The sequence below is a fragment of the Bidens hawaiensis genome, unplaced genomic scaffold, assembly GCF_021521415.1.
Source record: "Bidens hawaiensis isolate Kalapana, Puna unplaced genomic scaffold, B.hawaiensis_p1.1 tig00070010_1, whole genome shotgun sequence".
NCBI classification, from domain to species: Eukaryota; Viridiplantae; Streptophyta; class Magnoliopsida; order Asterales; family Asteraceae; genus Bidens; species Bidens hawaiensis.
The window spans coordinates 10,167-36,813 of NW_027502308.1; the positions used below are offsets into that span (position 1 = coordinate 10,167).

The window sequence follows — 26,647 nt, forward strand, 5'->3', positions numbered from 1 at the left end:
AAGCAAATGGCAGTGTAAGTATTGTCCACTTTAGCAATGCACTATTTCATTTTCTACTTATTAGTTGTTATTATCTATCAGTTTTGAAACAAGAAAATGATACTTTTGGCTTGGGCTGTAAACAAACCGAACCGTACAGGGTCTTGTTCATGTTCATCCGTTAAGCTTTATCGGACAATCGAACGGTTCACCAATACATAACTGAACGAAATATCTTGTTCGTGTTCGTTCATTACGGAAATGAACTTGTTCGTGAGCTGTTCACAAACACAAATGAACTCAAACGCTATGGCTAACCGAGAATGATCAGTGCAATTGTTCGGTCTGGCAACCAAGTTTGTGTTAAGGTTTTTATTTAACATTCCTGTTCATATTTTGATTTTACATAAATTAATCACATAATACCCACACATAGTTTGTTTTATAGTTAATAATTTTGCTTAAATCTATATGATGAGATTAGAAAACTCATTAGAAGATATTAAAAACCTTTAATGAACAAACACATCATCGAACTTTCATGAACACAATTGAACGAACATGGCCTCTGTTTGTGTTAGTTCGTTTAGTTAATCGAACGAAATTTCTTGTTTATGTTCGGTAATTCATTTATTAAACAAACTTTCCGCCAAATAGTTCATGAATGATACGCCGAACGTTTGGTCCATTTACAAGCCTACTTGTTATTATATCAGTTTTGAATCAAGAAAATGATAGTTTCGGCATATGTGACTTCTGAAAACAGAACTAGCTAGAAAATATAGTTAGTTATGCTTCCTTTTTATAATAGTTTAAGTTTGTTTTCTAATTATTCTTTGTTAGGATTACGTCTGCTCCTGGAAAAGTTCTGATTACTGGAGCTTACTTGATTTTAAAAATGCCAAATGCAGGGTTCATACTAAGTACAAATGCTCGATTTTATGCGATTGTTAAACCACTTTTTGATGAGCTTAGACCAGACAGTTGGGCTTGGGTGTGTATTTTTTCCTTGTTATTTCAAGTGTACTTTATGATCCTTGTTTTTCCTTGTATTTTTTTTATGTGTGTTTTTTCGCATAACTGTGCTATTTTCTATTAGAGTGAAAAATGTGTTTGTTTACCTTTTATAATTGTGCTAATACCATTATAATGTTAAAATAACACATGTTCACAATAATTGTTAGTAGCACGGTTTTGCAGTAAAATAACAGAATTATAAATGGTAAAACGTCGTATATCCCAAATTAAAGATTTGATTTTATGGTGTAATCTAAAAACAAAAATAACGTCGTATGAAAACGTTATTTACGTTTAAAAAATTGTGGAATTAGCATTTAGTGAAGAAAAAAGTCAACACGAGGGGAAATCTCTCTTTTACCCTTCCAACCTTATATAACTTCCACTTAATTACAAAAATGCCATCATTTTTAATCTTAGCTGTTACATTAATCGAACGGTCCATATTATTTCCTTCTTTTTTAGTTAACATCATTTTGTATACGCGCGCGCACACATATCCACGCGCATGCAATTTGCAGAACGAAATGAGAGCTATGCCACTAGTAGAAGTGGTTGCTGATGTGTTAAAGGGTAAGTGGGATCATGAAAGGACCAAGTTTTCCTTGCCATCATTGATGAATCTGGTAAATGGCTGAATAATTATGGGATCTTTCAGTTATGCTAATTTATGTTTACTTCCAATGATTACATTTATTTAGTTATTAACATATCAACAATCTTGTCATCCTGAATCTACATTTCAAAATAAAACTGAATAAACATACTAAATAATTAATCCTATCTTTCATACTTCTTACGTAGCTCTTCAATTTTCAAATATGAAATTTATATACTAACGCCGCATAATGTATAATTTGTAATCAACCTTTTTACAAGTTATAGTTACTAGGTGAGCCAAGAAATAGTGAAAGCGTTATTTGGAGCTCGGGATGCCATGCTTAATATGAGGTCTCACATGAATGGCTGCAGGAATCCCTGTAACTCTTCAATCACGTCTTTCTTGCGTTGTACAACTTGAATTAACAGGTAATTTGGTTTTACTTTATGGGTTTTTCTTGCGTTATACAACTTGAATTAACAAGTAATTTGGTTTTACTTTATGGGTTTTGCAGATAGAACCCGACTCACAAACCGAGCTTCTAGACGCTACCATGAACATGCATGGAGTCTTGTTAGCAGGTGTTCCTGGAGCAGGAGGATTGCATTAAAAGATTGCTGTGCAGTCTTCCTTGAGCAGGAGGATTGCATTCAAGTTGAACATGCACAGAAAGTAAGAATGTTTCTAACTGTGACTGCAATCTTACTAATAGATTGTTGAATTCATCAAGATTCTATCATAGCGCAGATAAAGACGGAAAGTAGGTACATATGAGGCTCAACAGTCTTTAAAAGGACGAAAACAAATAGGTATCTTACATCTACTTCACCAGATAACTTAGACAAAGCTATCCAAGCGAGTATTACAAAACAAAAAACAACTTAAGATGCAACTAAATCCGGTGTTTCTGCTTCAACCGATACCAAAGCTGTGTGTACTTTCCCGACCCAGTTGTCCAACCGATCACGCAAAGACTTTATTTGACTTATTCCCAAAACTCTCGGTTGCACCCATGACACATAGACTGTTCCCTCAACTTGATCAATTATCCCCTCAATAAGATGCACCTGCAATATCAATAATAGTATAATTATTAAAAATCTATATAAGCTTATATCAGCCCCTTCATTAATGACCATTTTAATGTTGGGAAAATATAATATTATTACATTAAGAAAAGGTAAACTTACAGATAAACTCTTCATGAGAAGATATTCAACATCTTCAACTGTAAGTTTTGTGCGATCTGCAATGACGCTCAATGGAATGGTTCTGTCTTCAGATGGTCGACTGAAAGAAAAAAAAATGTATTTAAAAACAATTTCTGGAGTCAAAAGATTTAAATACTCAAAAGAGATTAAAAACCTGAAGATAATTTCCATCAGACAGAGAATGTTAATCTTTTCTAAAAGTTTCTTCTCATTTGCCACCAAAGCCGGCTGTGCGTTAAGAGAAGCTGCATGAACACGACATAGTTTTTGATAACGAACAAGATCTCCATTGTTGAATGCTTCTAGAAGATAGTAAAGCCATTCAACCTGTGTCCCTAGAAGACTTTTAATCTGCGCATGTTCAAAGTGATGTGTACATTATTAACAACTTTTTTGAGCCAGTAGTACGCTTAACTTATGTGGTTAGAATATAAGTGTTTTATACATATAAGTATGCTGGTATGTGTGTGTGTGTATACACACAAATAAGTATTTTCTCCTAAAGGATTAGAATCTAAAATGGAGATGATGTATATTAAAAGGTAATGAGATATACTCACTATTGGATGTGCAAGTAACTCTCCAAAGTTGTAAATGTTGTCTCCGAGTAAAGCAGATAAAGATAGATCAAATGCAAGATCCTAAAAACACAAAACATAAACCAGTAAGATACAAAAATTAAGTATCAACCAAACACTTATAATTTTAACTTACAATATTCAACATACCAACTTAAATGAATCTGAGAGAGATTCAACCGACGTGTATGCTAAATAAAGCAGAGAACTCTTGTAGAACTCAGCAAACTCTTGGCGAGCCTTATGATACTGGGATGTCACCCAATAATAATTAGCATATACAGACGGATCAATGTCAGTCATGCTATCAAGTGTGCTCTTTCCGTCGTCTAGAAGATTCTTGCACTCTTTTTGGTCTCCTTTTTCAAGATTAAAAATGGCTATTTGCATCTTAATATAAACGATCGGTTCTTCTATACGCGCCTCTTTTGTAGCTCTGAGTTTTTCAATTACTTCTTCAAGGTAGCCGATGGCGGCATCTTTCTCTGAATACTGGCGAGAGACTATAACCGCGAAATGTGCAAGCTTCAGAAGATTAATCTTAGTCTCAAAGTCAGTGATGAAATTCTGATATAGTTGAATGAGAGCATCGCCCGCCTGAAATACATAAAGAATAAAGTCCATGAGCATAAATGTAAAAACTTTTTTTACAAAAGAACTTCTTTGTATGTTAGCAGCTGCAGATAGTTGACATGTAACTCTGTAAGTGCAAGAGTGACACGACGATATAACAAATGTAAAATCCATATGCTACCATATTTTTAATATATTGATTTGGTTATTAGTATAAGAAGATATTCAAAAGTTCATACAAATAAACTAGTCTCGTCACATATCAACAATGAGAAGAAACCCTCAGTGCCTACAATGAATCTTAATTATTTTCATTTGTTGGGTTGTTACTTCCACGTTTATGAACACTATATGCAACCAAACCCAAACTATATGAAGAAAAATGATAACATGAGAAAAGTTTTATTACAGGTAATATTTTTTGTCATGTGGACTTAATATAGCTTCTTTTTGTTGTTTGATATAGCTGTATACAAACTTAATGGTGCATTAGCCGTGCCCTTGTTGACCAAGAATACAAGGGATTCACAAGGGCAACTATTTTCTCAATATAAAACTAAAAGACAAAACCTCAAAAACCAAATTTTAGAAAACTAGAATCCAATGCAGTTACAAGGATAAAAACAAAGCAACACAATAATATAAAAGCCTAAAGCAGAACTTACATAGAAGTAAGTCAGTAACAGTAACATAAAATCATACTTTAAGCAAGTTCAATATATCATCATCAACACATAAACAACAAGATACTTTCTTCTATTTATCGCGCTATAACTATAAGCTTGTATCCTTCAATCCTGGCATTTACAAATCAAGCAATACAAATTTGATATGAACATTCTTCTAAGTATGATCAATTATCAACTCCACATTTAAACACTCACAAAAGCCCTAACTTGATACAAACCTAAATTAAACCCAGATGTCATAATTAAAGCCATAAACAGTCAATTAACAATCAAACAAAGACGATGAATTTATAAAAGTAGACCTGGAAAACCGCGAGTGCGACGAATTGTTCGAGCTTTAGAGTGAGTTGGTGCCATAGCTTCCTCTGGTACAGATCTGCAAGCGTATTGTACCATTCGGATAGCTCAGGGTGAGTACTGCGTAGCGAATCAAGGTATTGAAGAGCTGACATCGTTGATTGATTGATTAATTGATGAATTTGTGTGTAAAGTTATAAACCCTAATTTCTTTGATTTCTTTCTGAGAAAGAAAAGAATATAATGGTTTGGGGATGAAGACAATAGCTTTATATATTTGGTTTAGAACCGACCCGACCCGACCCGCTGGAAGGCGGTAAGTTGGTAACTATTGTTTTTTAGTGTGTGTTAGGCCCAAGGCCCATTAAGGCTTGAAATTAGTTTACGACTCTTCTTTTTTACGTTGATTAATATTTTTTATTAGAAATAATGGTTTAAATTTTTTTGTATAAAAAGAAAGCTAGCATTATGGTATATGTTTGAATTGAGGTATATTTTCGTTTAATAATGTTATATGTATATTATATGATTGATGGATTAATGTGATGGTCAGAAGAGAATGGTTATGTTAAACTCTTCAAAAGGTTGCGCATTTGTAAATGTTTGAGTCACTCTAATAGAGATCTCAGGTTTGAATCCGTATCTAGTTTGTTTTCAAGCGTTTGCCCTTGAAGGAGCACCATGTGTGACTTAAAATCTATATCTAACATAAGAAAACTTGATTGATTTCAATTCCTTAATCAAACAAATAACCTTAGTTTTTTTCTTTTTTAAATCTTTTCACGTCCATGAGAATAAGTGATATTTTTTCTCATGGCTTTCATGCAAAGTGTTCATAACTACCTTATCATACATTTTAAAACCGGAATAACATTATCTTAGTGTTAAAAATCGAAATTACTTTTAGCGTGAAACTGTCTAGAAAATATAAAACCTTGAATAAATAAAAATATGACCCTTGAAGTATTAAACGAATAGGTAAATAAGATTTAAATGAACAAACAAACTAAAAGAATTCAAATCCGGTCCAATTTTTTTCAGAACGGCAAATCACAAACTCTATACTTTACTCCTAAATTATACATGCTACGACGACCACGGGAATGAACACTCACCACTTGGAAAGACAAACTTTTATCTAACTTCTTAATACACTTTGAAAAAAATAACTGGATTCGGTCCAAGTACCCCGTTCGGTTCACTGGTTCAAACAAGAACGGTTTAAATACACTTAACCAGACGCTATGCGACCACGTGACATCTTTTCTGAATCATTGTATCGACATGACTACGATGCACAAATCGTTGTGAAAATGAACACATAGGTTATGTATATCACAAAAATGATCATACACACCGCAAACACAAACACATATACGCATGTTTAATTCTTTTCTGAAGAGAAAACAAACTAAAAAGCAGTACAAGACCATTTTAGCGTATGTACACGCAATACTTTGTGTTCAGAATTATATGTGTAGAGGCGACAAAAAAAATGTAGGGTAAGATTGGAAGCCTTAAATACAGCAAATGCTTTTTGCATAGAATCACATTCCAGACTCTTCAAGGAGTTTAAGAATGTTATGTTCAGGTGCACTGATTGATGGTAGTATCATCCTATTTGTTCGTGGTCGTGATTTTGTTTTAGGCGTCTCGGGTTCAGGTGGGCCCCCTGTTTCTTCCTGTGTTACAGCCAAGTCGGCCCTCCTTTGCACCCCTGCTGATACGCGCTCTTTCCATATTCTTCCATCCTTTTATATAACAAAACAAATAATCAGCAAACACAATCCAAGAGTTAACTACTCCGGGATTTAATGTTAATTGTTAAATGACTAGGGAATGCGCGAATGAACTATATTTTAATCTTTTTATTGTCGGAACAACGTTTTAAAGTAAATTATGATATGTTCATATTGAATGTTTTGCCATTTCGTTTAAAAAAATATACATGTTGTCCCATTGTTCACCAGACACTATGGTTAAACGTTATAAAGATATGTTAAACGAAAACAAATAACATACGTAACACTCAAAGACCGAACGATCCCAACCAAATGATTCCAAGTAGAGAAAGACAAACAATACTATCATGATTCATGAACATATATCCATAAGCAAATGCAAGAAAACTAGTTTGATATGCACTTACATTGAGGATTGAAGGTTCAGGCAACGGGCAATGAACGGGTTGATCTAGGTCAAAGGGTTCAGTAGGTTGGTCAACCGGTTTAAACTCAACAGCCACTTCAATTCCGTGATGAGAAGTAGACATGACTCCTGTTACACTTGCAGCTTCTGTAGTAACTGTATCCGGGGGTACGACTACCCTTTGCTCCTTCACATAATTAAGCAACCAAAAACACAATCATAAACAAAGTCAACAAACAAAATTCACCCCTAAATAACGCGATAAAAAAAAGACATTTTATTATTTGAACATTAAAAAGATTCATAATAATCAGAGAATTAGTTCAAAACACAAACACCAATATCAACTATCAATTCTTGAAATTCAGGGATTCGAATTTCAAAGTAAATGGTTTAAAAACTCGAAATTGACATGAATTTTTACTTTTTTTTTCTCTCCAAAATGTTAAACTTTTATAAATTTATATACCTACCCTCCGCTATCAATCTTTTTATGCAAAACCAAACAGTTCTCATCAACTTTGACTTTAAACATAAGCTCATTTGACTTTAAAAAAGTCAAATATGGTAAATTTACATAGCAAACCAATAATGTAACTAATCAACTACCATATACAAAAAATCATATAGAGAGAACCAGAAAGCCCATCTCATACAATTCAGATTCTTTATAACCATTTTATGAGAAACCAAACATTTTTCATCAATTTTGACTTCAAACATAAGCTCCGGATGCCGTGGGCTTTCGTGCATAGTAATTTATCGGCCCATAAGAACCAAAACTTTGTTTTTAGTAGGATTGGGTTTGCTATCCAAAAGGGGTTGCGGCGCGGCTTGTTGCCCGCTCACCTGCCACTTCATTGTAAATCGTTTGGATGTTTTTTAATGAAAATTTTATTATTTAAATAAAAAAAGCATAAGCACATTTGACTCTCAAAAGTCAAACATGTTAAATTCATATATGAAACCAAATAATGTAACTAATTAACATCAACTACTAAGCACAACACAACATAACATATACAGAATCAAAAATCTCATCTCATACAACTCATATTCTTTAACTACCAATTTACAAATTAACTTCAAGATTCAAAAGTCAAACGGTCAAACCCCCAATTTCATATCCTCAAATGTCAACGCAAACACAAATCCAATCAATTAGCATCAAATTTCAAATCAAAACAAAATAGATATCAACAGGATCCCAGTTAAGAGATCCAGTAACACAATCAATGAATTAAAAAAACATTAACGTTTAAAGAACACATGTAAGTTATTAGTAATTTGTAACGAAATATTAAAAGGAATTAAAGAGAGAGAGTTGTGTGTCTTACGAGTGCACTTTGAGAACGACGATGACCGTTTCTGCTGACAGAGAATCTTGAAAACAGACCAACCATGTTTATGTTTATGTTAATGTTTTGTTTCTTCGTAGAATGTTTTGCTTTGCTTTGGTTTCGGAGCAAAAAGTAATTAAGTGTCTTCAAACGTGATGTGGATAAATGTCTCAGATTCAAAGGTGAAGATGGACAGACTACTTGGTTTGGTGGCTTTGTTTAGATTCTCTCTGTACATATATTGTACACACACTACATATACATATACATATACATATACATATACATATACATATACATATACATATACATATACATATACATATACATGTATATAAATAGATATACTTTTCTTAATGTGTGTATGTGTAGATATACTTTTCTTAATTATAAAGCGTGTTCTCGCGAATATTCTTTTTGGCTTTCAACTTTTGATAATCAGTTACATGTCATACGAGTTGTATGGTTATATAGATTGTATGAAGGGTTAGTGCTGTAGTAGTAATCGTATGATCTGTGTGAGTTAGGTGTTGTTTGTTTTTTAAGACAAAAACTGTCTGCAATCTAATTTCATCTGATTTCATGTCTGCACTGAAGGTTTACAATATGAAAATATAATACTGTTTATTTTATAAACTGGGTATCGTCTGCATAAGCTGAATATTAGCTACATATCATACATATCACAGTAAGTCATTTAACGTCTGTAGATTAGTAAAATAGTTGGTGGTGGGCGGTGGTGGTGGCGGACGATGGGTGGTGGTGGTAATGGACAGTGATGGTGGTGGGTGGTGGACGGTGTTGGTGGCGCATGGTAGGTGGTGGTGGCGGATGGTGGGTGGTGGTGGTGATGGACGGTGATGGTGGTGGGTGGTCGACGGTGTTTGTGGCGGATGGTAGGTGGTGGTGGTGGGTGGTGGTGGCGGACGATGGTTAGTGGTAGCGGACGACGGTTGTGGTCGACGGGTGGGTGGTGGTGGTGATGGACGGTGGTGGTGGGTGGTGGATGGTGTTGGTGGCGGATGGTAGGTGGTGGTGGTGGGTGGTGGTGGCGGACGTTGGGTGGTGGTAGTGGACGATGGTTGTGGCCAACGGGTGGGTGGTGGTGGTGGGTGGTGGTGGTAGTGGACGGTGGGTGGTGGCGGTGATGGACGGTGGTGGTGGTGGTGGGGGGTGGCGGCGGATGATGGGTGGTGGTGTTAGATATTGGGTGTTTGTAGGATGTTAAGAAGTGTGAAGATGTGTGAAGAAATTAAACAATAACTTCTTTTTTAAGACCATAAAAGCAGTTTGTAGATCTTACTTAAAAAAAACAAACAGTCGTCAGAAGCTTATGTGTGCGCGCCCGCAGACATAAGCCTCCTGCAGATGTTTTAAGCAAAAACAAACACCATCTTAGTGTTTTTACATTTCATGCTAGTTGTATCATGTGCTAAATTGGCATAAAAGGAACTAATGTGATAATGCACGCCATAGAAAAAAGTCATAAGACTTTTATGACCTTTTTCGTTGTTTATATGGCCAATATGACGAGTGAGGGTTGTGTATGTGTAGTAACGCCTCGAAATTGGAACTTCATATGAACTATGATTAATTGGTCAATAATAATTTGTCGGTATATTGGTTTTTATTAATTTCAATTATTGTCTTTTAGTCGTTGTCGGTCCCAACTAATGAATTGGTTGTCGACGATCCCAACTTTTAACGTATATGTTCCCATCAGTCCGCGACTAACAAAATCCTAACGCCGTTAGTTGCAAGTCGCTGGAAAAATGTTTTGGGCCGGACAACTCACATTCTTTTTTCTGGAAAACACAATGTCCCAAATATGTTTGTAACTTTATACCGGACCTTTAGGAACCTTTTTCTAGTAAAAGCCCCAATTATTGAGATCGCCGGAACCCTAGAACCGTCGTTGGAATCAGTTGGTGGTGCTCAAGTGGTGGTGGTTGGTTGGTGGTGGTGGCGATGTTCGAGTGGTTTTTCTGGAAAAAAAAATGTGACTTTTCCGACATGTTTTCACGGTGACCTGCAACTAACGGTGTTAGGATTTCGTTGGTCGTGGACCGTTGAGAACAAATGTGTTAAAAGTTGAGACCGCCAGCAGCCAATTCGTTAGTTGGAACCGATAGCGACAAAAAAAGATAATTATTATAAAAACCAATATACCTAATTTGGTAACATGACCAATGTCATTTATAATTCTAACTTTCATTTATTTTAGTTCAAATCAATCTACTACATTTTTTATTTGAACTAAAATAAGTCAATTTTTCTATATGCACACTTGGAATTACCATTCTATTAAAGTTGGATTGCCTTCACAGTAAAAGTTGAGTTTATGGTTGTCATTCGTCATGTACAAGTCGGTATAGATTATTATCGGACAATGAATTCGTATTATCGACTGGAGATATATATTTTATGTTCTAGTTTTAACCATGATTCTCATCCTCACCTCTTTTCTGCGTGTTATTTCTTAAACATATGTTTGCTTAAAGATGAAAAGGTTTGTGAAGACCGATGATACATTGAATGAATATGAGACATCATAGGTCGAATCTTAGTAAGAACCCTAGCAAATTTCATTAGATTACCTGCCAGGCTGGCCATGTTGCCCGGTAACCTGGCCTTGGTGTACTTTATTTGATGTAAAAGGGAAAGAAGAGTTTACGGTATTTTCATAATCAGACACGCAATCAAACCAATGGCTTTACCGAGTAAATGGGAGAGCCAAATCAAGAACCACACAACGTCAAAATTACTTTTGAAACATGTTTAAATATTAGAAAAAATAACTGAATTAAATTAAAATTTTAATATAAACGTTGTTAAGTTAGTTACATCTTCTTTATCCATTCTATCTTCATTGATCTCTTACTACATGCATACAAACACATATTTCTTATCTTTAGATGATATAACGATTTGATTGCTAAAGGTGTTCTCAAGACACAAACCTCGGGTCATCATTCAATAGGTTCTTTGTATGCTGATTCGAAATTAAACTCGAAAAATGCTAGAAGTCATAGTCAAATCCAACTCCAAAACCGGATATGCCATAAAATGTGCTAATGTAGTAATTGACCATCACACAAGCCTCCCAAAGAATGTTTTCCTCTTTGCTCTAGTTCGTTTGGAGGAAGTAGAGTAGCATACCAGTTATCCAATATATTTTTATCTACTCATAATCATTTATATGACGATGCAGAAACCGTTCATGTGCCTCTCTACATTCATTTCTTAGAAGGCAAGATTATATAAACAAAAAATCACATTGATCCATGTCGTTAATTAGCAAGTCTTATAACCATAACTTTTAACTGAAAAGGCTCGTTAAACGGTTAAACCCTTGGTCATTACTTCCTTTTGTGAACACTTACGAAGTAATTACAAAACTAAACATGTGGATTAACTACACATTTACTATTCATCCTGCATCATCAACTTTGAAAGATTCCATGATTAATGCCCTTGACCATACGAGGTTGCCAATGTGTAACCATGGTAACTAATCACTTACGATTCATATCAATTTCAACTTTTTTACTTGTACGTAGGTTGATTTTAGTTATTTTCTCGTTAATATGTTTAATAAATAAAGCAAGTAACTTAACTATACAAATAGTTGTATGATTTTGTAGATTTCTTATATGACTATAATATATTTTTTTTTAATTATGTGACTACTTTCAAATTAAAGTATTATGTGTATCATGAAATCAATAGCGTTAATCTGGCCGACAAATTGCTTCTGGTTCATAAAGAGGTCCATGGAAGTGAAGAAAAAAGAAGTGATTCAGGCAATTATACTCACTTTCCTATTGTATATTTGGAAAGTACTTAACATTAAAGTGCATAGCAGTTAAGTGATTTCGTGTGCAAGGTTAATCGTAGAAATCAAGTCCACTTCTTTCGTTTGGATCAAAAATAGATCAAGGAAAAAGCTAAGGAATCTGGATTGGAGCATTTGATGCTATTTTCAACTTTGAAGATCCTTTTCCAAGTTAATTCTTGTACTTTTGTATATTTATACTGTGTATTGTTTTCTGTGGTATCTAGCGATTATAATAACACTAACTGTTCAAAACAAATAAATATAATCACCACCTGTTAAGACATCATAATAGAACAAAAAACAAACACCTGGTCATGGATAGAAGCTACTAATTAATGATAGGTTTCAGTTTGAGCATAGGCTTGCTAAATGAATTAACACTAACATTACCATTTTATTTTTTAAACGTCAATCTAATCTACTCCTAACAATACTATTCGATCTTCAAGAAAGCAAACACCTAGTAATACATATACTATTGAGTCAAACGCATTTTGATGTACCACTCGATTTTCTACCCGGTTCACTGGTTGTGTGGCTGGTGTTATTGATATTCAAAACTAATAGATAAACAAAAGTAACAAATGTGAGCCGATTGAAATAGTGAAGAAACACTAATCGACCCTGGGCAGATTACGGATAATCTGGGGGTTAAATAGATGTTTCCCACGAGGGTTAGGTCCGGCAAAGAAGGATGTTCTTCAGATGACCTGCAAAACAAACACCGTGAGCTCGTCACTGAGAAGGGGGGGGTTCCTCCTTGTGACCACCCTCCGGCGTGAGAATCAGACTAGATTGCTCTGAATATAAGTATATATTGAGAGAAATAGCTAGTGAAGGTAAAATACCAGATGCCCTTACCGTTCCAAGGTGTTGGAGTATTTATAGCCGAAGGTAGGTTTCCAAGCAGGTACAGCCAGCTGTATAATATTCATGTTCTACCATGGGCTACGCACGTGCCATGCTGGTTGGTGGGTAGGCAGCGGCTGATAGTGACAAGGCCGGCTGTATACTGTTCCCTTTCCACCAACTGCAGGCTATGTGCGTGCCGCAACAAGGGTTGGTGAGTAGGCAGCGGCTAATAGTGACAAACAGTACTAGAGCATGCTCCTCCTCGTACTGTTGTCGGTGAGCTGTCACCCTGTGATTGGTTCATGGGCTGCTTTGGTCAGATCTTGTCTATTTTGTCCATACCTTGGCAGGTATAGTACAAAAGATCTTCCAGAAGCATACGGACTGGCTCATTTGGGCGAGAGTATTCCCGCCTTGCTCATTCCTTCAGGTGACACTGAATTATTGAGTGCCTTGTGCGTGTAGCCTTGCTATTAGTGCGGGTAGCCTTCCCTGATGGCTTGTATCCGCAGCTGCGGGGACAGGCGGGATACCACCATTGGGAGGCTTTCCCTGCGGGAACAGCTGGCGTACTGCGCGTAAGGTCTTTATCTCTGAGCATGGTGGGTCCTGCGGAACCAGTTGGTCCTTGCGCAAACGTCCCTATTCAAGGTGAGTCTTGCGGGTCCAACTGGGCTCTACTGGGACCTACCTCTTCAAATAGGGTTTAATGCTTTGCAGACTCATGGATGCAAAATCAAATACATAAAAGAAGTATAATGCTAAATGGAACATGAATATGTAAATCTCATCCACTCATACATTACCACCCTCATCTGTAGTCAGCCAATCTTTTGATGCCACGTGGCTTGCCAAGTAACCATCCATGACCATGCTTATCATATCTGATCTACTTATCATCTAAAATAAACCTATCCTTACAATGACACATATGCCCTTCAACATATAGGCAAACCACAACCATGACCTCCCTCTAAAACCTTAAAATTACCTCCAATTTTGTCCAAAACCAAGGGTAGTCATAGAAACCCATAAACCTAAGGAGGCCCTAATTAAACCCATCCATCTCATTTCTATACTTCCATTTGTTTTTTCACTTCAAAGTAAGTTGTACCCTTGTGCACCTTAACTTGTACACTCCCATTTTAAACCATACCCTCCTCTCATTTTGCATTATTTCAAGACATATACCCTCAAGATCCTTTAAGGAACACAAATCTTGAATCCTTCATAGATAAAGCTCCAACCTTTATCACTCTTTCTCTCTCTAAACCTTCAAGAAACAAGAGAGAGAACCAATGGCAGTGTGCACAGTCTACACAGTCCAGTCTTTGAACTCATCATGCTCAATCTCATCACCCACAAAAACCCACATGGGATTCACCCCAAAGCATGTGTCTTTCTACACCAAAAAGACCAAAAGTGGCTGCAGGTACTTCAGAGGTGGTGAGATCACATGCTCAGGTGACACAATAGTAATTGGACTGGCAGCAGACTCTGGGTGTGGAAAGAGTACCTTCATGAGAAGGCTAACCAGTGTGTTTGGTGGTGCAGCCTCACCACCAAAGGGTGGAAACCCTGACTCAAACACACTCATAAGTGACACAACAACTGTTATATGTTTAGATGATTATCATTCTTTAGACAGAACAGGAAGGAAAGAAAAGGGTGTGACTGCACTTGACCCGAGAGCCAATGACTTTGATTTAATGTATGAACAGGTTAAGGCACTTAAAGATGGTGTGGCTGTTGAGAAGCCTATTTATAACCATGTGTCTGGTCTTTTGGACCCTCCTGAGCTCATCAAGCCACCCAAGATTCTTGTTATTGAAGGTTTGCACCCAATGTAAGTATTATAATTTTATGTAAAGATTTTGCATGGGTTCATGATATCAGTTTTAGATTGATGAACAGTAAGTTTGATGGTGTTCCATTGTTGAATGTTTTGGAAAGAAAGTATGTGATGTGCGTTTGTTTGTGGAGGATAGGAAGAAGATATTTGTATGGCTGAGAATATTATGATATCTTCGTGGTATTATTGGGCCATAACGGAGATAATTTAAAATTGTTATTTTAATTAGAAAATCCACGTCAGCCACAAAACTTTTTTTATCCGTAAACTTTTATAAACAAAGTGACAACAGTCGTACCGCTCCCACCACAACCTGAAGGAAGCAGCCCACCGATCAACAAACTACAAAGTACCAATTATCTTTTGAAACAATGTAATTTATTCATTGCGCAATAGATTTCTCTGAAGTGCCCTTGAATTCATAAATGTCGTAGCATATGTTCATGCTGGCGTTGCATCTTCATACTTCACATTAGGCATAATCAAGATTTATTTTATTTTATTCTTTTGTATTTTTATATATTGTGTTATACATTATTCAACTTATAAACATTATATAATAAAGCAATAAAAGTGACAAAATACATATATAAAGTTTATTTTTTTAAATTGATTTTTAAGAAAATAAAAAATAACAATTTTCCTAATTGGAAAAACAAAGTCAAATGATAATTTGATAATAAAAAAGTCAACGGCCATTCTATCTTTTACTACCACTTCACTCAATTGTAAGTTGTAACACCTTCGACTTTTGGCATTTATTACTCCGACTATTTATTACCTTGCCACGTAAAAACACACGCGTACCCATCAATACCCTAAAGGTAGTTTTATACAATTTTCTAACTTAGTTATGTAATATACACTTGCAAATGATTCAAATTCATAAGCGTACCTAGAAGATGTAACAGATCATATGTGTATGACTTATGATATATCGATAATATGTGTTTCTGAATATATGTAGGTATGATCAGAGAGTAAGAGACCTTTTGGATTTCAGTATCTATTTGGACATTAGTAACGAGGTTAAGTTCGCATGGAAGATCCAGGTACGTATCGTATGTGTAGTCAGGACTTTGTATTTATTTAAGTAGAAAACAAACATTGAAAACGTAGAACAATGAACAAGTTCATGGTTTACTGACTTGATGTATGCCAGAGAGATATGGCAGAGAGAGGGCATAGTCTTGAAAGCATTAAAGCTAGCATTGAAGCCAGGAAACCAGATTTTGATGCTTACATTGGTAATCTTCTACAAACACTTCTTCTAGCCATCACGCCTCTAGTCTGGTGGTCAGGGAGTTTTCCATAAGGGTTTCGAGTTTAATAGCCTAGAGCGTCAAAAATTGCAACACTTGAAATCCCATCAAAGAATTTGAACTTGGGTAACGGTGATTGGTGAGCCAAAGCTTGCCTTACCCAAACATTGTTAAAAAAAAAATAAACACTACTTCTGAATTTACTTTTAATCAAGAATTATGTTCTTATAATTGGTGGAAATGTTGCTGATTGATCGATGGAGATTAAAATTTTTGGATGGATGAGAATCAAGTCGAAATGTATTCTTTTCGATATCTTTTTTTATAATAATCAATGTGTCAGCTAAGGTTGAAATATTTATATTATCATCTAATAATAATCTACTTATTTTAATAAAATACTCAGGAGGTTTCATTAATTAAACTAAAATTTTGACAAATATCTAGTTGATCTGTTGATGGGTACGTGAGTCAACCTAAACACAGCGTGCATTAACTTGTTTAAAGATATTTATTCAAATTTCTATTTAGATTCTAGAAATGACTATTTTAAAAGTTATTATTATTATTATTATTATAGCACTCGTAATTGACTCGTTACAAACAAATTTACGCTAAAATACACATTTTTATGAGTTAATGCTTTGAAATTGTGTAGCGTGTGCTAATAATGACCGATCATGATAATAACTGCAGACCCGCAAAAGCAATACGCGGATGCAGTAATCGAAGTGTTGCCCACTCAGCTGATCCCCGACGACAACGAGGGAAAAGTGTTGAGAGTGAAGCTAATCATGAAAGAAGGTGTCAAATACTTCAACCCGGTCTACTTATTCGACGAAGGTTCCACCATTTCATGGATCCCCTGTGGAAGAAAGCTCACTTGCTCATACCCCGGCATCAAATTCGCCTATGGTCCAGACGCCTATTTCGGCCACGAGGTACCTAGCATTGTGTACATTTCTAGAGCTGTAACAAGTTGAACGAGGTTGGGCTCGGGCTCAAGTTTTAACTTAAATGAGTTGGCCAAGCTCAATTTGTTTATTTTTTTATGAGTTGAAAAGTCAAGTTTCGAGCCAAATCATGCCTCGTCAATCTTTTTTATTATATTGATTTACATATATTGATAAAAAAGAGACAAAAAAAATATATTTTTTTAACCTACATATAATACAAAGTTTATAAACAAGAGAATTGTAACATTATATGTATTAGTTTTGTTTCTTTCTTTCACTTTTTTTAAAGATCTAGAGATATTATATATTATATGTATTAATATTGTTTTTCTTTTCAATATTTTTATATGTTGTTGTTATTATTATTATTATTATTATTATTAAAATTTAAGATTTAATCTAAACGAGTCAATCAAGCAAGCCAGCTTTATGGCGAGCCACCCTGGCTCGAGCTCAGCACATTTTCAAACAATTTATTTTCAAGTAAACTTTCTGCAAGCCGCGAGTTTTTTGAGCAGCTTTACTTTACACCTCATTACTGCAAATTTCAACTTAAAATTTTTTTTATCTTTTTGCAGGTTTCCGTGTTGGAAATGGATGGGCAATTTGACAGATTAGACGAACTCATCTACGTTGAAAGCCATTTGAGCAACATTTCAACCAAATTTTACGGCGAAATCACCCAACAAATGTTGAAACATGCTGATTTCCCGGGTAGTAACAATGGGACAGGTTTGTTTCAAACCATTGTCGGGTTAAAGATCCGGGATTTGTTCGAACAAATTGCGGCCAATAAGGCATCGGCTCCACTTGAAGCAACAAAAGCTTGATCATATATAAAGAGTTATCATTATAAGTTCATGTTGTGATCATATATGTATTTTATCCATTTGTGTCTATGTATTCCATGGAGATATGCAATATAAATACGCCAATTCATATATGAAACCATGATAATTATGATTATTAAAATTTGCATGATTCTCGAAATCCGCGTGCCGATTTTGTTGCTACGTGCCATGGCGTGTAGCCTTCTTTCTAAATATAGTTCAAGTGTAAGCTGATCAAATACGTTTGAATTTGAATGAAGATAAGTACTGCAGCGTAAAATGGGTAGGAGGTAAGTGTTAACTGGTAAGCATGTCTATTTTTAATGCTTTTTAGTGTATAAAAAGGAGTAAAAGAGGCAGTATTAGCATGCAGTTTCTGAAAATGAAATCAAAGTTGGTTTTTTTGTGGGCATTTGCTCTTATTGTATCTGCTGTGACAACTGAAAGTTTTGAAAATGATGAGAAAAGAGGTGAGTGATCTTTTTGTAACAAGTTGTTTTGAATGATTATGATGGGTTTGTTCTCATTTTTGTGTGTTTGTTTAGGGGATTTAGCAGGAAAAACACAAGTAGGTGGAGGTAAGGATATATGGGGTGGTGGAAGTGGAGGAAAGGATGGTGGGTCAGGTGGTGGTTGTATTGGAGGATGGTGTGGTCATGGAGGTGGAGGTAAGGGAGGATGGAGCGGTGGTGGTGGATGGGGTGGCGGAGGTGACAAGGGAGGATGGAGTGGTTGGGGTGGGGGTGGGGGTAGTGGTGATAAGGGAGGCGGTGGAGGTGACAAGGGAGGAGGCGGCGGTGGCCATGGAGGAGGTGACAAGGGAGGAGGGAGTGGCGGTGGCAGCCACGGAGGAGGTGACAAGGGAGGAGGGAGTGGCGGTGGCGGCCACGGAGGAGGTGACAAGGGAGGAGGAGGTGGTGGCCATGGAGGAGGTGACAAGGGAGGGGGAGGTGGTGATAAGGGAGGATGGAGTGGCGGAGGCGGAGGTGGAGGCGGCAGTGGTGGAGGTGGCAAGGGAGGATGGAGTGGCGGAGGCGGAGGTGGAGGGGGAGGCGGCAGTGGTGGAGGTGGTAAGGGAGGATGGAGCGGTGGTGGTGGATGGGGTGGCGGAGGTGACAAGGGAGGAGGGAGTGGCGGTGGTGGTGGCAAAGGAGGTGGCAAGGGCGGTTCCGGTGGTAACTGAACCATAACTATAACCAGAGTGAAGAATAAGGTCATAGACAAAGGGCCATACAAAAATACTTTGATTCAGTTGCATTTGTATGTGTGTATGTATATGAGCAGCTTGTATTAATAAAATAAATCAAACCTATAAATTTACATATGCCTACTAAAATGTTTGATTTCATTAATCATTATTTAAAAACTAACAAACATCATGTGAATTTCTTTATTCTATTTAATAGTGTTCACTGCCTTACAGCATACCATTTTGACCCAATTCAATGAGTAACAACATATTCTGTAAAACTAAAAATGCTGCACAAATCAGAACCAGAAACAATTACCAATTATTAGTGTAGTGAAGAACACATTCAAGTCTAGAATATAACTGCTCCTTCAGTTCCCTCCTCAAAATCTTTCCTGCTGCAGATCTAGGAATCGTGCTCGAGAAAATCACACGTCTCGCCTTCTTGTATGGCATCACCTGTCACATCGCCAAACAACAAGAACTATATTAGAATAATTATATAGTTCTTATAATCCTATTGACCTGTTGTGGCCCATACTAAAACTTACCTGCTTGTTTTCAAGGTAATGGGGTCAAAGCAAGTAAGTTGTACTGCGGGTCGAAAGTGAAAACGAGTCACAACGTCAATGATTGGTGTTTCCAACAACTTAACCAATTATGTGTGACAAAATCTTTGTCTATTAACAAATAAAATTTTATGTAAAATACACATTTTTAAATTGCAGACCTGCAAAAGCAAGACTTCGATACAGTAATCGAAGTGCTGCCCACTCGGCTAATCCATGACGACAATGAGGGAAAGGCGTTGAGAGTGAAGTTAATCATGAAAGTAGTCAATTACTTCAAACCCGTCTACTTATTTGATGAAGGTTCCACACTTTCACCATTTCATGGATCCCCTGAGGAAGAAAGCTCACTTGCTCCTATCCCAGTATCAAATACGCCTCTGGTCCAGGCGCCTATTTAGGCCATGAGGTAGCCAACCTTGTTTACAGTTATAGGGCTGTAAATGAGTCGAGCTGAGTAAGGCTGGGTTCGAGTTCGAGCTTGAGCTCAAACTTAAACGAGCCGGCTTGGTTCGTGAATGAGCTAAGCGAGCTGGTTATTATTATTTTTTTTTATCTTTTCTACACATGTTGATATATAAAAGATGAAAATAATTTATTAACACACATAAAATATAATTTATAAACAATAGAATTTATAGTATTATAATTTATATGTATCATTTTTGTTTTTGATGTTTTTACAGATCAAGAAGCATGTTATGCGTATTATTTTTTTTTTCTTTTCAACATGTTTATTATTATTATTATTATTATTATTATTATTATTATTATTATTATATACTATAATTTGGGGTTTAATTTAAACAAATCAATTAAGCGAGCGATAATCAGAGCCAACCCTGGCTCGGGCTCCGTTAGTTTACAAAGGCTCGTTTACAAGCAAGTTTTTTCAGGCCGAGCTATTTTCAAGCTTATTGAACAGCCCTTGTTTACACCTCAAAAAACCAGCAAATTTTAAGCTAAAATTTCATTTTTTTTTGACAGCCCTAGTTTACACCTCAACTATAAGGCATTGGCTCCACTTGAAGCTACAAAAGCCTGATCATATATAAAGAGTTATTATTATAATTTCATGTTGTTATCATATATGTATTTTATTCCATTTGTGTGTGTGTGTATTCCATGGAGATACGCAATATGAATATGCCAATTCATAAATGAACCGTGATAATTATGATTATCAAAATTTGCATGATTCTCGAAATCCGCATGTCGATTTTGTTGCCATTTGTCACAAGGGGTAGCATTCTTTGTTTCTCGAAATCCGCGTGTCGATTTTGTTGCCATTTGTCACAAGGGGTAGCATTCTTTGTTTCTCGAAATCCGCGAGTCGATTTTGTTGCCATTTGTCACGATGGGCAGCATTCTTTCCAATTATAGTCAAGAAAAAGATAGATGAACAAATGCATATGAAGATAACTGCAACCTAAATTGGGGGTAGGAGGTAAGTGGCAGGCAGATCGCGTTTAATGCTTTTTAGTGTATAAAAAGGGACTAAAAGAGGCAGTACTAGCATGCAGTTTCTGAAAATGAAATCAAAGGGTAATTTTGTGGTGGTGGTGGTAAGTTTTCTGTGTTGTGCTCTTATTGCATGTGCGGTGACAGCTGAAAGTTCTGAAAATGATAAGAAAAGAGGTAAATGTTTTTTTTTGTTATAAGATGGTTTGTATGAATGTGATTGATTTGTTCTCATTTTTGTTTATGCTTGTGAAGGGAACTTAGCTGGAAAAACACAGGAAGTGAATGGTGGAGGTAAGGATGGTTGGGGTGGTGGTTGTATTGGAGGATGGTGTAATGGAGGTGGAGGTAAGGGAGGATGGAGTGGCGGTGGTGGATGGAGTGGCGGAGGTGACAAGGGAGGAGGTGGTGGTGGTGGTGGTAATCAAGGAGGAGGTGGTAACCAAGGAGGAGGTAATCAAGGAGGAGGCGGTAATCAAGGAGGAGGTGGTAACCAAGGAGGGGGAGGTGGCGGCGGTAACCAAGGAGGGGGTAACCAAGGAGGAGGTGGTGGCCAAGGAGGAGGAGGTGGTAACCAAGGAGGTGGTGGCCAAGGAGGAGGCGGCAATCAAGGAGGAGGCGGTAACCAAGGAGGAGGCGGTAACCAAGGAGGGGGTAATCAAGGAGGGGGTAACCAAGGAGGAGAAGGTGGCGGCGGTAACCAAGGAGGAGGTGGTGGCCAAGGAGGAGGAGGAGGTAACCAAGGAGGTGGTGGCCAAGGAGGAGGTGGTGGCCAAGGAGGAGGTGGTAACCAAGGAGGAGGAGGTGGCCAAGGAGGAGGTGGTAACCAAGGAGGTGGTGGTGGCCAAGGAGGAGATGGTAACCAAGGGGGTGGTGGCCAAGGAGGAGGAGGAGGTAACCAAGGAGGAGGAGGTGGTAACCAAGGAGGTGGTGGTGGCCAAGGAGGAGGTGGTAACCAAGGAGGTGGTGGCCAAGGAGGAGGTGGTAACCAAGGAGGTGGTGGCCAAGGAGGAGGCGGTAACCAAGGAGGAGGAGGTGGTGGCCAAGGAGGAGGCGGTAACCAAGGAGGAGGTGGTGGCGGCCAAGGAGGAGGTGGAAAGGGAGGATGGACTGGTGGTGGTGGAAGCGGATGGGGAGGCGGAGGTGGAGGTGGAGGCGGTGGAGGTGGCAAGGGAGAATGTTGTGGTGGTGGTAACGGAGGCGGTGACAAGGGAGGATGGAGTTGGGGTGCAGGTGGTCAAGGAGGAGGTGACAAGGGAGGATGGAGTGGCAGTGTTGGTGGTCAAGGAGATGTTGATAAAGGAGGATTGAGTGGTGGCGGTGATGCCCAAGGTTGATGAGGGCGGTCCCGGTGAAGTGACAACTAGTTTGGTGAATAAGGCCATGGGCAAACAGCCATACAAATCAGCTTGTATGTAATAAGCCCATTTTATGTGTATATGGAGCAACTTATATTAATAAAAAAAATCAAGCCTCTAAATTTATATCTGCCTACTTAAGTGTTGGATTTCATTGAGCATTATTTTATTTATAAACTAAACATAAACATGATGCGAATTTCTTTATTTTATTTAAGGGCATCCACTGCCTTACAACATACAGGTTTGACCTGATTCTATAGGTTATAAAAGTATAAAACCATCATGAATCAAGCCCACACAATGAATTTGTGTTCTTAAAAGAATATATTCTTTAAAACTAAAAATGCTGCATAAATCAGAACCAGGAACAGTTACCGGCTATCAGTGTAGTGAATAACACATTAAAGTCTAGAATATAACTGGTCCTTCAATTCCCTCCTCAAAATCTTTCCTGCTGCAGATCTAGCAATCATGTTCGTGAAAATCACTCGTCTCACCTTCTTGTATGGCGCCACCTGTACATTGCCAAACAAGAACTACATTAGAAAAATAATATCTTATAATCCTATTGGCCTGGTTTGACCCACACTAAAACTTACCTGCTTGTTTTTGTGGTTGTGTGTCAAAGCAGATAAGTTTTAGTGCGGGTCAAAAGTCAAAACGGGTCAAGACCACGGATTCAGACCTGTTTTGCTACAAAATCAATGATGCTCGACTCAGAAGCTTTGGCCCCGGGCTTCATCACTACAAAAGCCACTGGAACCTCTCCGACTTCCTCATCCCTGACTCTGCGCAATGAACATTATTTGTCAAATAAAGTCAACAAAATATTATTAATAAGAAGAAATTAGTCAAACTCACCCTGTTACTGCAGCATCAAGAATGGCTGGATGACTTGCTAGAACATCCTCTAAATCAGCAGGAGCAATCTGCATTACAATCATTCAACCACATTATTCGTATCCATCAAAATCGATTTTAATTACTTTCAAATATCTAATTTAGTTAATCACCTGAAACCCTTTGAACTTAATTATTTCTTTAGCACGGCCAACAATATGCAAATATCCATCTTGGTCAAAATATACAATGTCTCCCGTATGTAGCCAGCCATCCTTATCAATGGTCAATGATGTTGCATCCATGTCGTTCAAGTATTCTTGAAATTTTAGTGTCAAAAAAAATGTCACAAACGAATCATATGTTGAATGAAATATAAACTAGAGTAGATTACAGTTTTGATCCGTTAACTTAAGGGCAAAATGACTAAACTATCGTTGCATTTAACAAAAGATATTTAACTGCTTCAACAACAAAAAAAAATCTTTTATGAATTCTAGTTTGTGGGAAATTTGATTTACTAAAGCAAAATCTTTAATTTGGCTACCTTTCATTATAGCCGGTCCACATAACCAAAGTTCACCAGTTTTGCCCGGTGGCAGATACAAACCAGTAACCAAATCTACCACTTTGGCTTGCATATTTGGAGCCAACAGTCCAGCAGATGTATAATTGTGCATGTCTCGCGTGTTAAATCCACGTGTTCCCACAGCTGTTGATTCACTCATCCCATAACCCTGAAAACAAAAACTTAAACACATAATTAATGAAAAAAAAATCCCATTTTGATGCATGCTAATCATATATTGAGGGACAGAGTTGTAATTTCCTTACCTGAATAAAATCAACATGAGGAAAATAATGCATAAACTCCTCTATAACCCTTTTGCTCAAAGGTGCAGCACCACAAGAAACCTGCTTCAAACTCTTCAACCGTCCACCCGCACCACCCTTCGCTGCCCTAGTCAACGCGACTACCAACGGCGGCACCCCGGGAAAATGCGTCACCCCATACCTCTCAACCGATCGCACCATCTCATCAACTCCAAACCTCTTCATAACCACAACTTTACTCCCCAATGACAAAATCCCCAAACCGAAAAGCGTAAGCCCATATATATGAAACATCGGTATAACCGCCAAGTACACATTATCCTCCGGCCGAAACTCATACTGCGAAGCCTCGAACCGAACAAAAAGCTCGACCGCAGATATCAAATTCCTATGAGTCAACACCACACCTTTACTCGCACCCGTCGTCCCAGACGAATACAAAATAACCGCAGTGTCATCTTGCATCATTCTTCCAGGCATAACCAAATCACAATCACCCGAAATCAGCTTACAAAACCGCGAAAACCGGGCATCATTCACCTCAAATCCAACATGTTCAGGCGCTACAACATAATTAATACCCAATGTGATGAATTCATCAGCTTTATTAACACCAACAAAGGCAAACTTAACATGCACACCAAGTGTTTGTTTTTTTACCTCAGAGAAACTACTCAACGGGTTCAACGTACTGACAACGGCACCGAGATACAACACGCTTAAAACGATAACCGGGTAGTAAATCGAATTGGGTAAGAGGATTAAGACAACATCACCTTTGGAAACACCTGATTTGTGGAGTGCAGTGGCTAAAGATTTGACTAAAGGTTGGAGTTTGTTGTATGAGATTGAAGCTCCGGTTGTGGAGTCAATGAGGGCGGTTGTGCCGGTGGCGGGAAACGACGTCGAGAAATGGTGCTTGTGGGAGGGTGAGTGGCGGGTGTTTGCTGGTGTAGGTTCCGGTTTTGGTGGAGTACCAGGTGTTATTATTGGGTGAAGAGGTGTGCGTGTGGTCTGAGTGGGTGTTAGAGAAGCTGGCCATTGAGTTTGAAGTGGGTTCGTTGGTCTTTCGTTGATGGGAATATATATGGTTCGTTGGGACGTATAAAAGGGGACCACACTGGTCAGGTGCATGATATTATGTTAAGGGTGTATAACAAACTGGAAAAACTTATTCGAAACCGAAAAAATCAAACGGAAAAAATGAAGCGAAAACAGAAACCGAAGGTTGGTTTTATGATTTAGCAGGTTTTGCATGTAAAAAAGAAAAAAAAAACTGAACCGGGGCAAGTTTCTAGATTTTATTTTTTATTTTTATTTTAAGTAATTTATAAGAATTTTTATTTTTATTTTAAGTAATTTATAAGAATTTTAATAAATAAGTAATTAGTGGGTACGGTCTCACAACAATCAATGAATCGACATTCGACATAGCCCCAAAATGGTAGGTTTTTCTTTGTCGTTCAAAAAAAAAAAACTTGTGGCTAGATGTATAATAGTCTATTAATTAACAACTAACAAAATTATTTATTTTCGACCAACTTTTTTCCGCCCTAAAATTTTCAAGATCGAATGACCAAAAAAAAAAGCGAAACCAAAACGAAAATTGAAAAGCCGAAACCGAACTGTTTCAAAAATCCAAAAACATAAGTTTTAGCCAAAAACCGTATCGAACCACACCACACGCACCGCTAATCATGTCTATCTATATAAAAAATATAAGTTTATACTGTTTTAAGAGTTACTAGAAGCTCAGTTTATTAAAAAATGAAGTTATATTAGGTTATGTGTTACAGGGTGAGAAAGTGGCTATGTGAAATGACTTATCGTGACAAGTATGCGCCAAGGTGGGGAAAGTTTCAAAACGGTTATGGTAACGTAAAATCCTGAAATGTTAAATGTGATTGTGTGATGAAGATGAATAATTAGATTAAAATTTATTTCAATATTAAAATTTAAAAACACGAAACTTAGCCCTAGCATAGTAGCTTTGGTGATTACCTATGCGCTATAGTGGATTGGATCCCTTTACATTTGGGGGGTGATGGTGTGGTCGACAAACCTTGTAAACGTGGCACTTTGGGCAAGGATTTGGCAAGCCTACAAAACATGCTTTGTAGGGAGGTAGAGTCGGTCCAAAAGGAGGCCGGGGAGGTTGACGGATCCAGCCTCATTTTTTCGAGCTTGGTTTAAAAAGCGCGCTAAAGGCGAGGTGAGGCGAGAAGCAACCCAAGGCGAGCACCTCAACGCTTTTGCCTACCCAAGGCGAAGCTTGTGCAAAAAGCGAACGCTTTTTGCGCTTTTGTGCGAAGCGAAAAAGCGAGGAGGCGAAAGCTTTATGTACAAAAAGCGACCAGTTAGTCCATTTTC

General features: G+C 37.5%; 4 protein-coding genes and 1 pseudogene across 6 annotated transcripts; 2 read left to right on the forward strand and 3 right to left on the reverse strand.

Moving 5' to 3' along the window:
• Positions 1-2,356: 2,356 nt before the first annotated feature.
• Positions 2,357-5,118, reverse strand: LOC143605517 (26S proteasome non-ATPase regulatory subunit 13 homolog A-like). Of its 2 annotated transcripts, XM_077081601.1 has the most exons (6): positions 4,951-5,118; positions 3,537-3,983; positions 3,369-3,449; positions 2,963-3,159; positions 2,788-2,887; positions 2,387-2,664 (listed from the first exon to the last, which is right to left on the reverse strand). In XM_077081601.1, the coding sequence occupies exons 1-6, from the start codon at positions 5,098-5,100 to the stop codon at positions 2,479-2,481; spliced, it is 1,161 nt and encodes a 386-aa protein (XP_076937716.1). In that variant the 5' UTR covers positions 5,101-5,118; the 3' UTR covers positions 2,387-2,478. The 2 variants fall into 2 exon arrangements, with proteins under 2 accessions (XP_076937715.1, XP_076937716.1); XM_077081600.1 differs by having other exon boundaries at positions 2,357-2,887.
• Positions 5,119-6,440: 1,322 nt separating this feature from the next.
• Positions 6,441-8,504, reverse strand: LOC143605520 (uncharacterized). The gene is made up of 3 exons (XM_077081604.1): positions 8,431-8,504; positions 7,095-7,280; positions 6,441-6,696 (listed from the first exon to the last, which is right to left on the reverse strand). Exons 1-3 carry the CDS (start codon positions 8,494-8,496, stop codon positions 6,493-6,495), a joined length of 456 nt encoding a protein of 151 aa, XP_076937719.1. The 5' UTR covers positions 8,497-8,504; the 3' UTR covers positions 6,441-6,492.
• Positions 8,505-12,976: 4,472 nt separating this feature from the next.
• Positions 12,977-22,579, forward strand: LOC143605521 (uncharacterized). Its single transcript, XM_077081605.1, has 6 exons — positions 12,977-13,033; positions 18,418-18,493; positions 18,569-18,709; positions 18,932-19,165; positions 21,537-21,611; positions 22,314-22,579. The coding sequence occupies exons 1-6, from the start codon at positions 12,977-12,979 to the stop codon at positions 22,577-22,579; spliced, it is 849 nt and encodes a 282-aa protein (XP_076937720.1).
• Positions 14,306-18,139, forward strand: LOC143605519 (phosphoribulokinase, chloroplastic-like). Its single transcript, XM_077081603.1, has 5 exons — positions 14,306-14,969; positions 15,943-16,027; positions 16,138-16,222; positions 16,934-17,178; positions 17,772-18,139. Exons 1-5 carry the CDS (start codon positions 14,422-14,424, stop codon positions 18,021-18,023), a joined length of 1,215 nt encoding a protein of 404 aa, XP_076937718.1. The 5' UTR covers positions 14,306-14,421; the 3' UTR covers positions 18,024-18,139.
• On the reverse strand, positions 19,502-25,319 carry LOC143605518 (4-coumarate--CoA ligase-like 6; annotated as a pseudogene). The gene is made up of 7 exons (XR_013148558.1): positions 24,278-25,319; positions 23,991-24,180; positions 23,617-23,762; positions 23,465-23,532; positions 23,289-23,391; positions 22,979-23,118; positions 19,502-19,671 (listed from the first exon to the last, which is right to left on the reverse strand). The product of XR_013148558.1 is annotated as a 4-coumarate--CoA ligase-like 6 (transcript).
• Positions 25,320-26,647: the final 1,328 nt, after the last annotated feature.

Bases quoted from the DNA above. Each gene is read 5' to 3' on its own strand.
- LOC143605517 (XM_077081600.1), bottom strand. From the start codon at position 5,100: ATGTCAGCTCTTCAATACCTTGATTCGCTACGCAGTACTCACCCTGAG. The intron at 3,160-3,368 runs GTGAGTATATCT...GAACATGCGCAG, and splicing joins AGTTACTTGCACATCCAATA to ATTAAAAGTCTTCTAGGGAC. The intron at 2,888-2,962 runs GTTTTTAATCTC...TTTTTCTTTCAG, and splicing joins CTGATGGAAATTATCTTCAG to TCGACCATCTGAAGACAGAA.
- LOC143605520 (XM_077081604.1), bottom strand. From the start codon at position 8,496: ATGGTTGGTCTGTTTTCAAGATTCTCTGTCAGCAGAAACGGTCATCGT. The intron at 7,281-8,430 runs GTAAGACACACA...AATTATGTGAAG, and splicing joins GTCGTTCTCAAAGTGCACTC to GAGCAAAGGGTAGTCGTACC. The intron at 6,697-7,094 runs GTAAGTGCATAT...GTTATATAAAAG, and splicing joins CTGAACCTTCAATCCTCAAT to GATGGAAGAATATGGAAAGA.
- LOC143605521 (XM_077081605.1), top strand. From the start codon at position 12,977: ATGACCTGCAAAACAAACACCGTGAGCTCGTCACTGAGAAGGGGGGGG. The intron at 13,034-18,417 runs GTGACCACCCTC...ATGAAATCAAAG, and splicing joins GAAGGGGGGGGTTCCTCCTT to TTGGTTTTTTTGTGGGCATT. The intron at 18,710-18,931 runs GTGGTGGTGGAT...GTGACAAGGGAG, and splicing joins AGGTAAGGGAGGATGGAGCG to GAGGAGGTGGTGGCCATGGA.
- LOC143605519 (XM_077081603.1), top strand. From the start codon at position 14,422: ATGGCAGTGTGCACAGTCTACACAGTCCAGTCTTTGAACTCATCATGC. The intron at 14,970-15,942 runs GTAAGTATTATA...GAATATATGTAG, and splicing joins ATTGAAGGTTTGCACCCAAT to GTATGATCAGAGAGTAAGAG. The intron at 17,179-17,771 runs GTACCTAGCATT...ATCTTTTTGCAG, and splicing joins ACGCCTATTTCGGCCACGAG to GTTTCCGTGTTGGAAATGGA.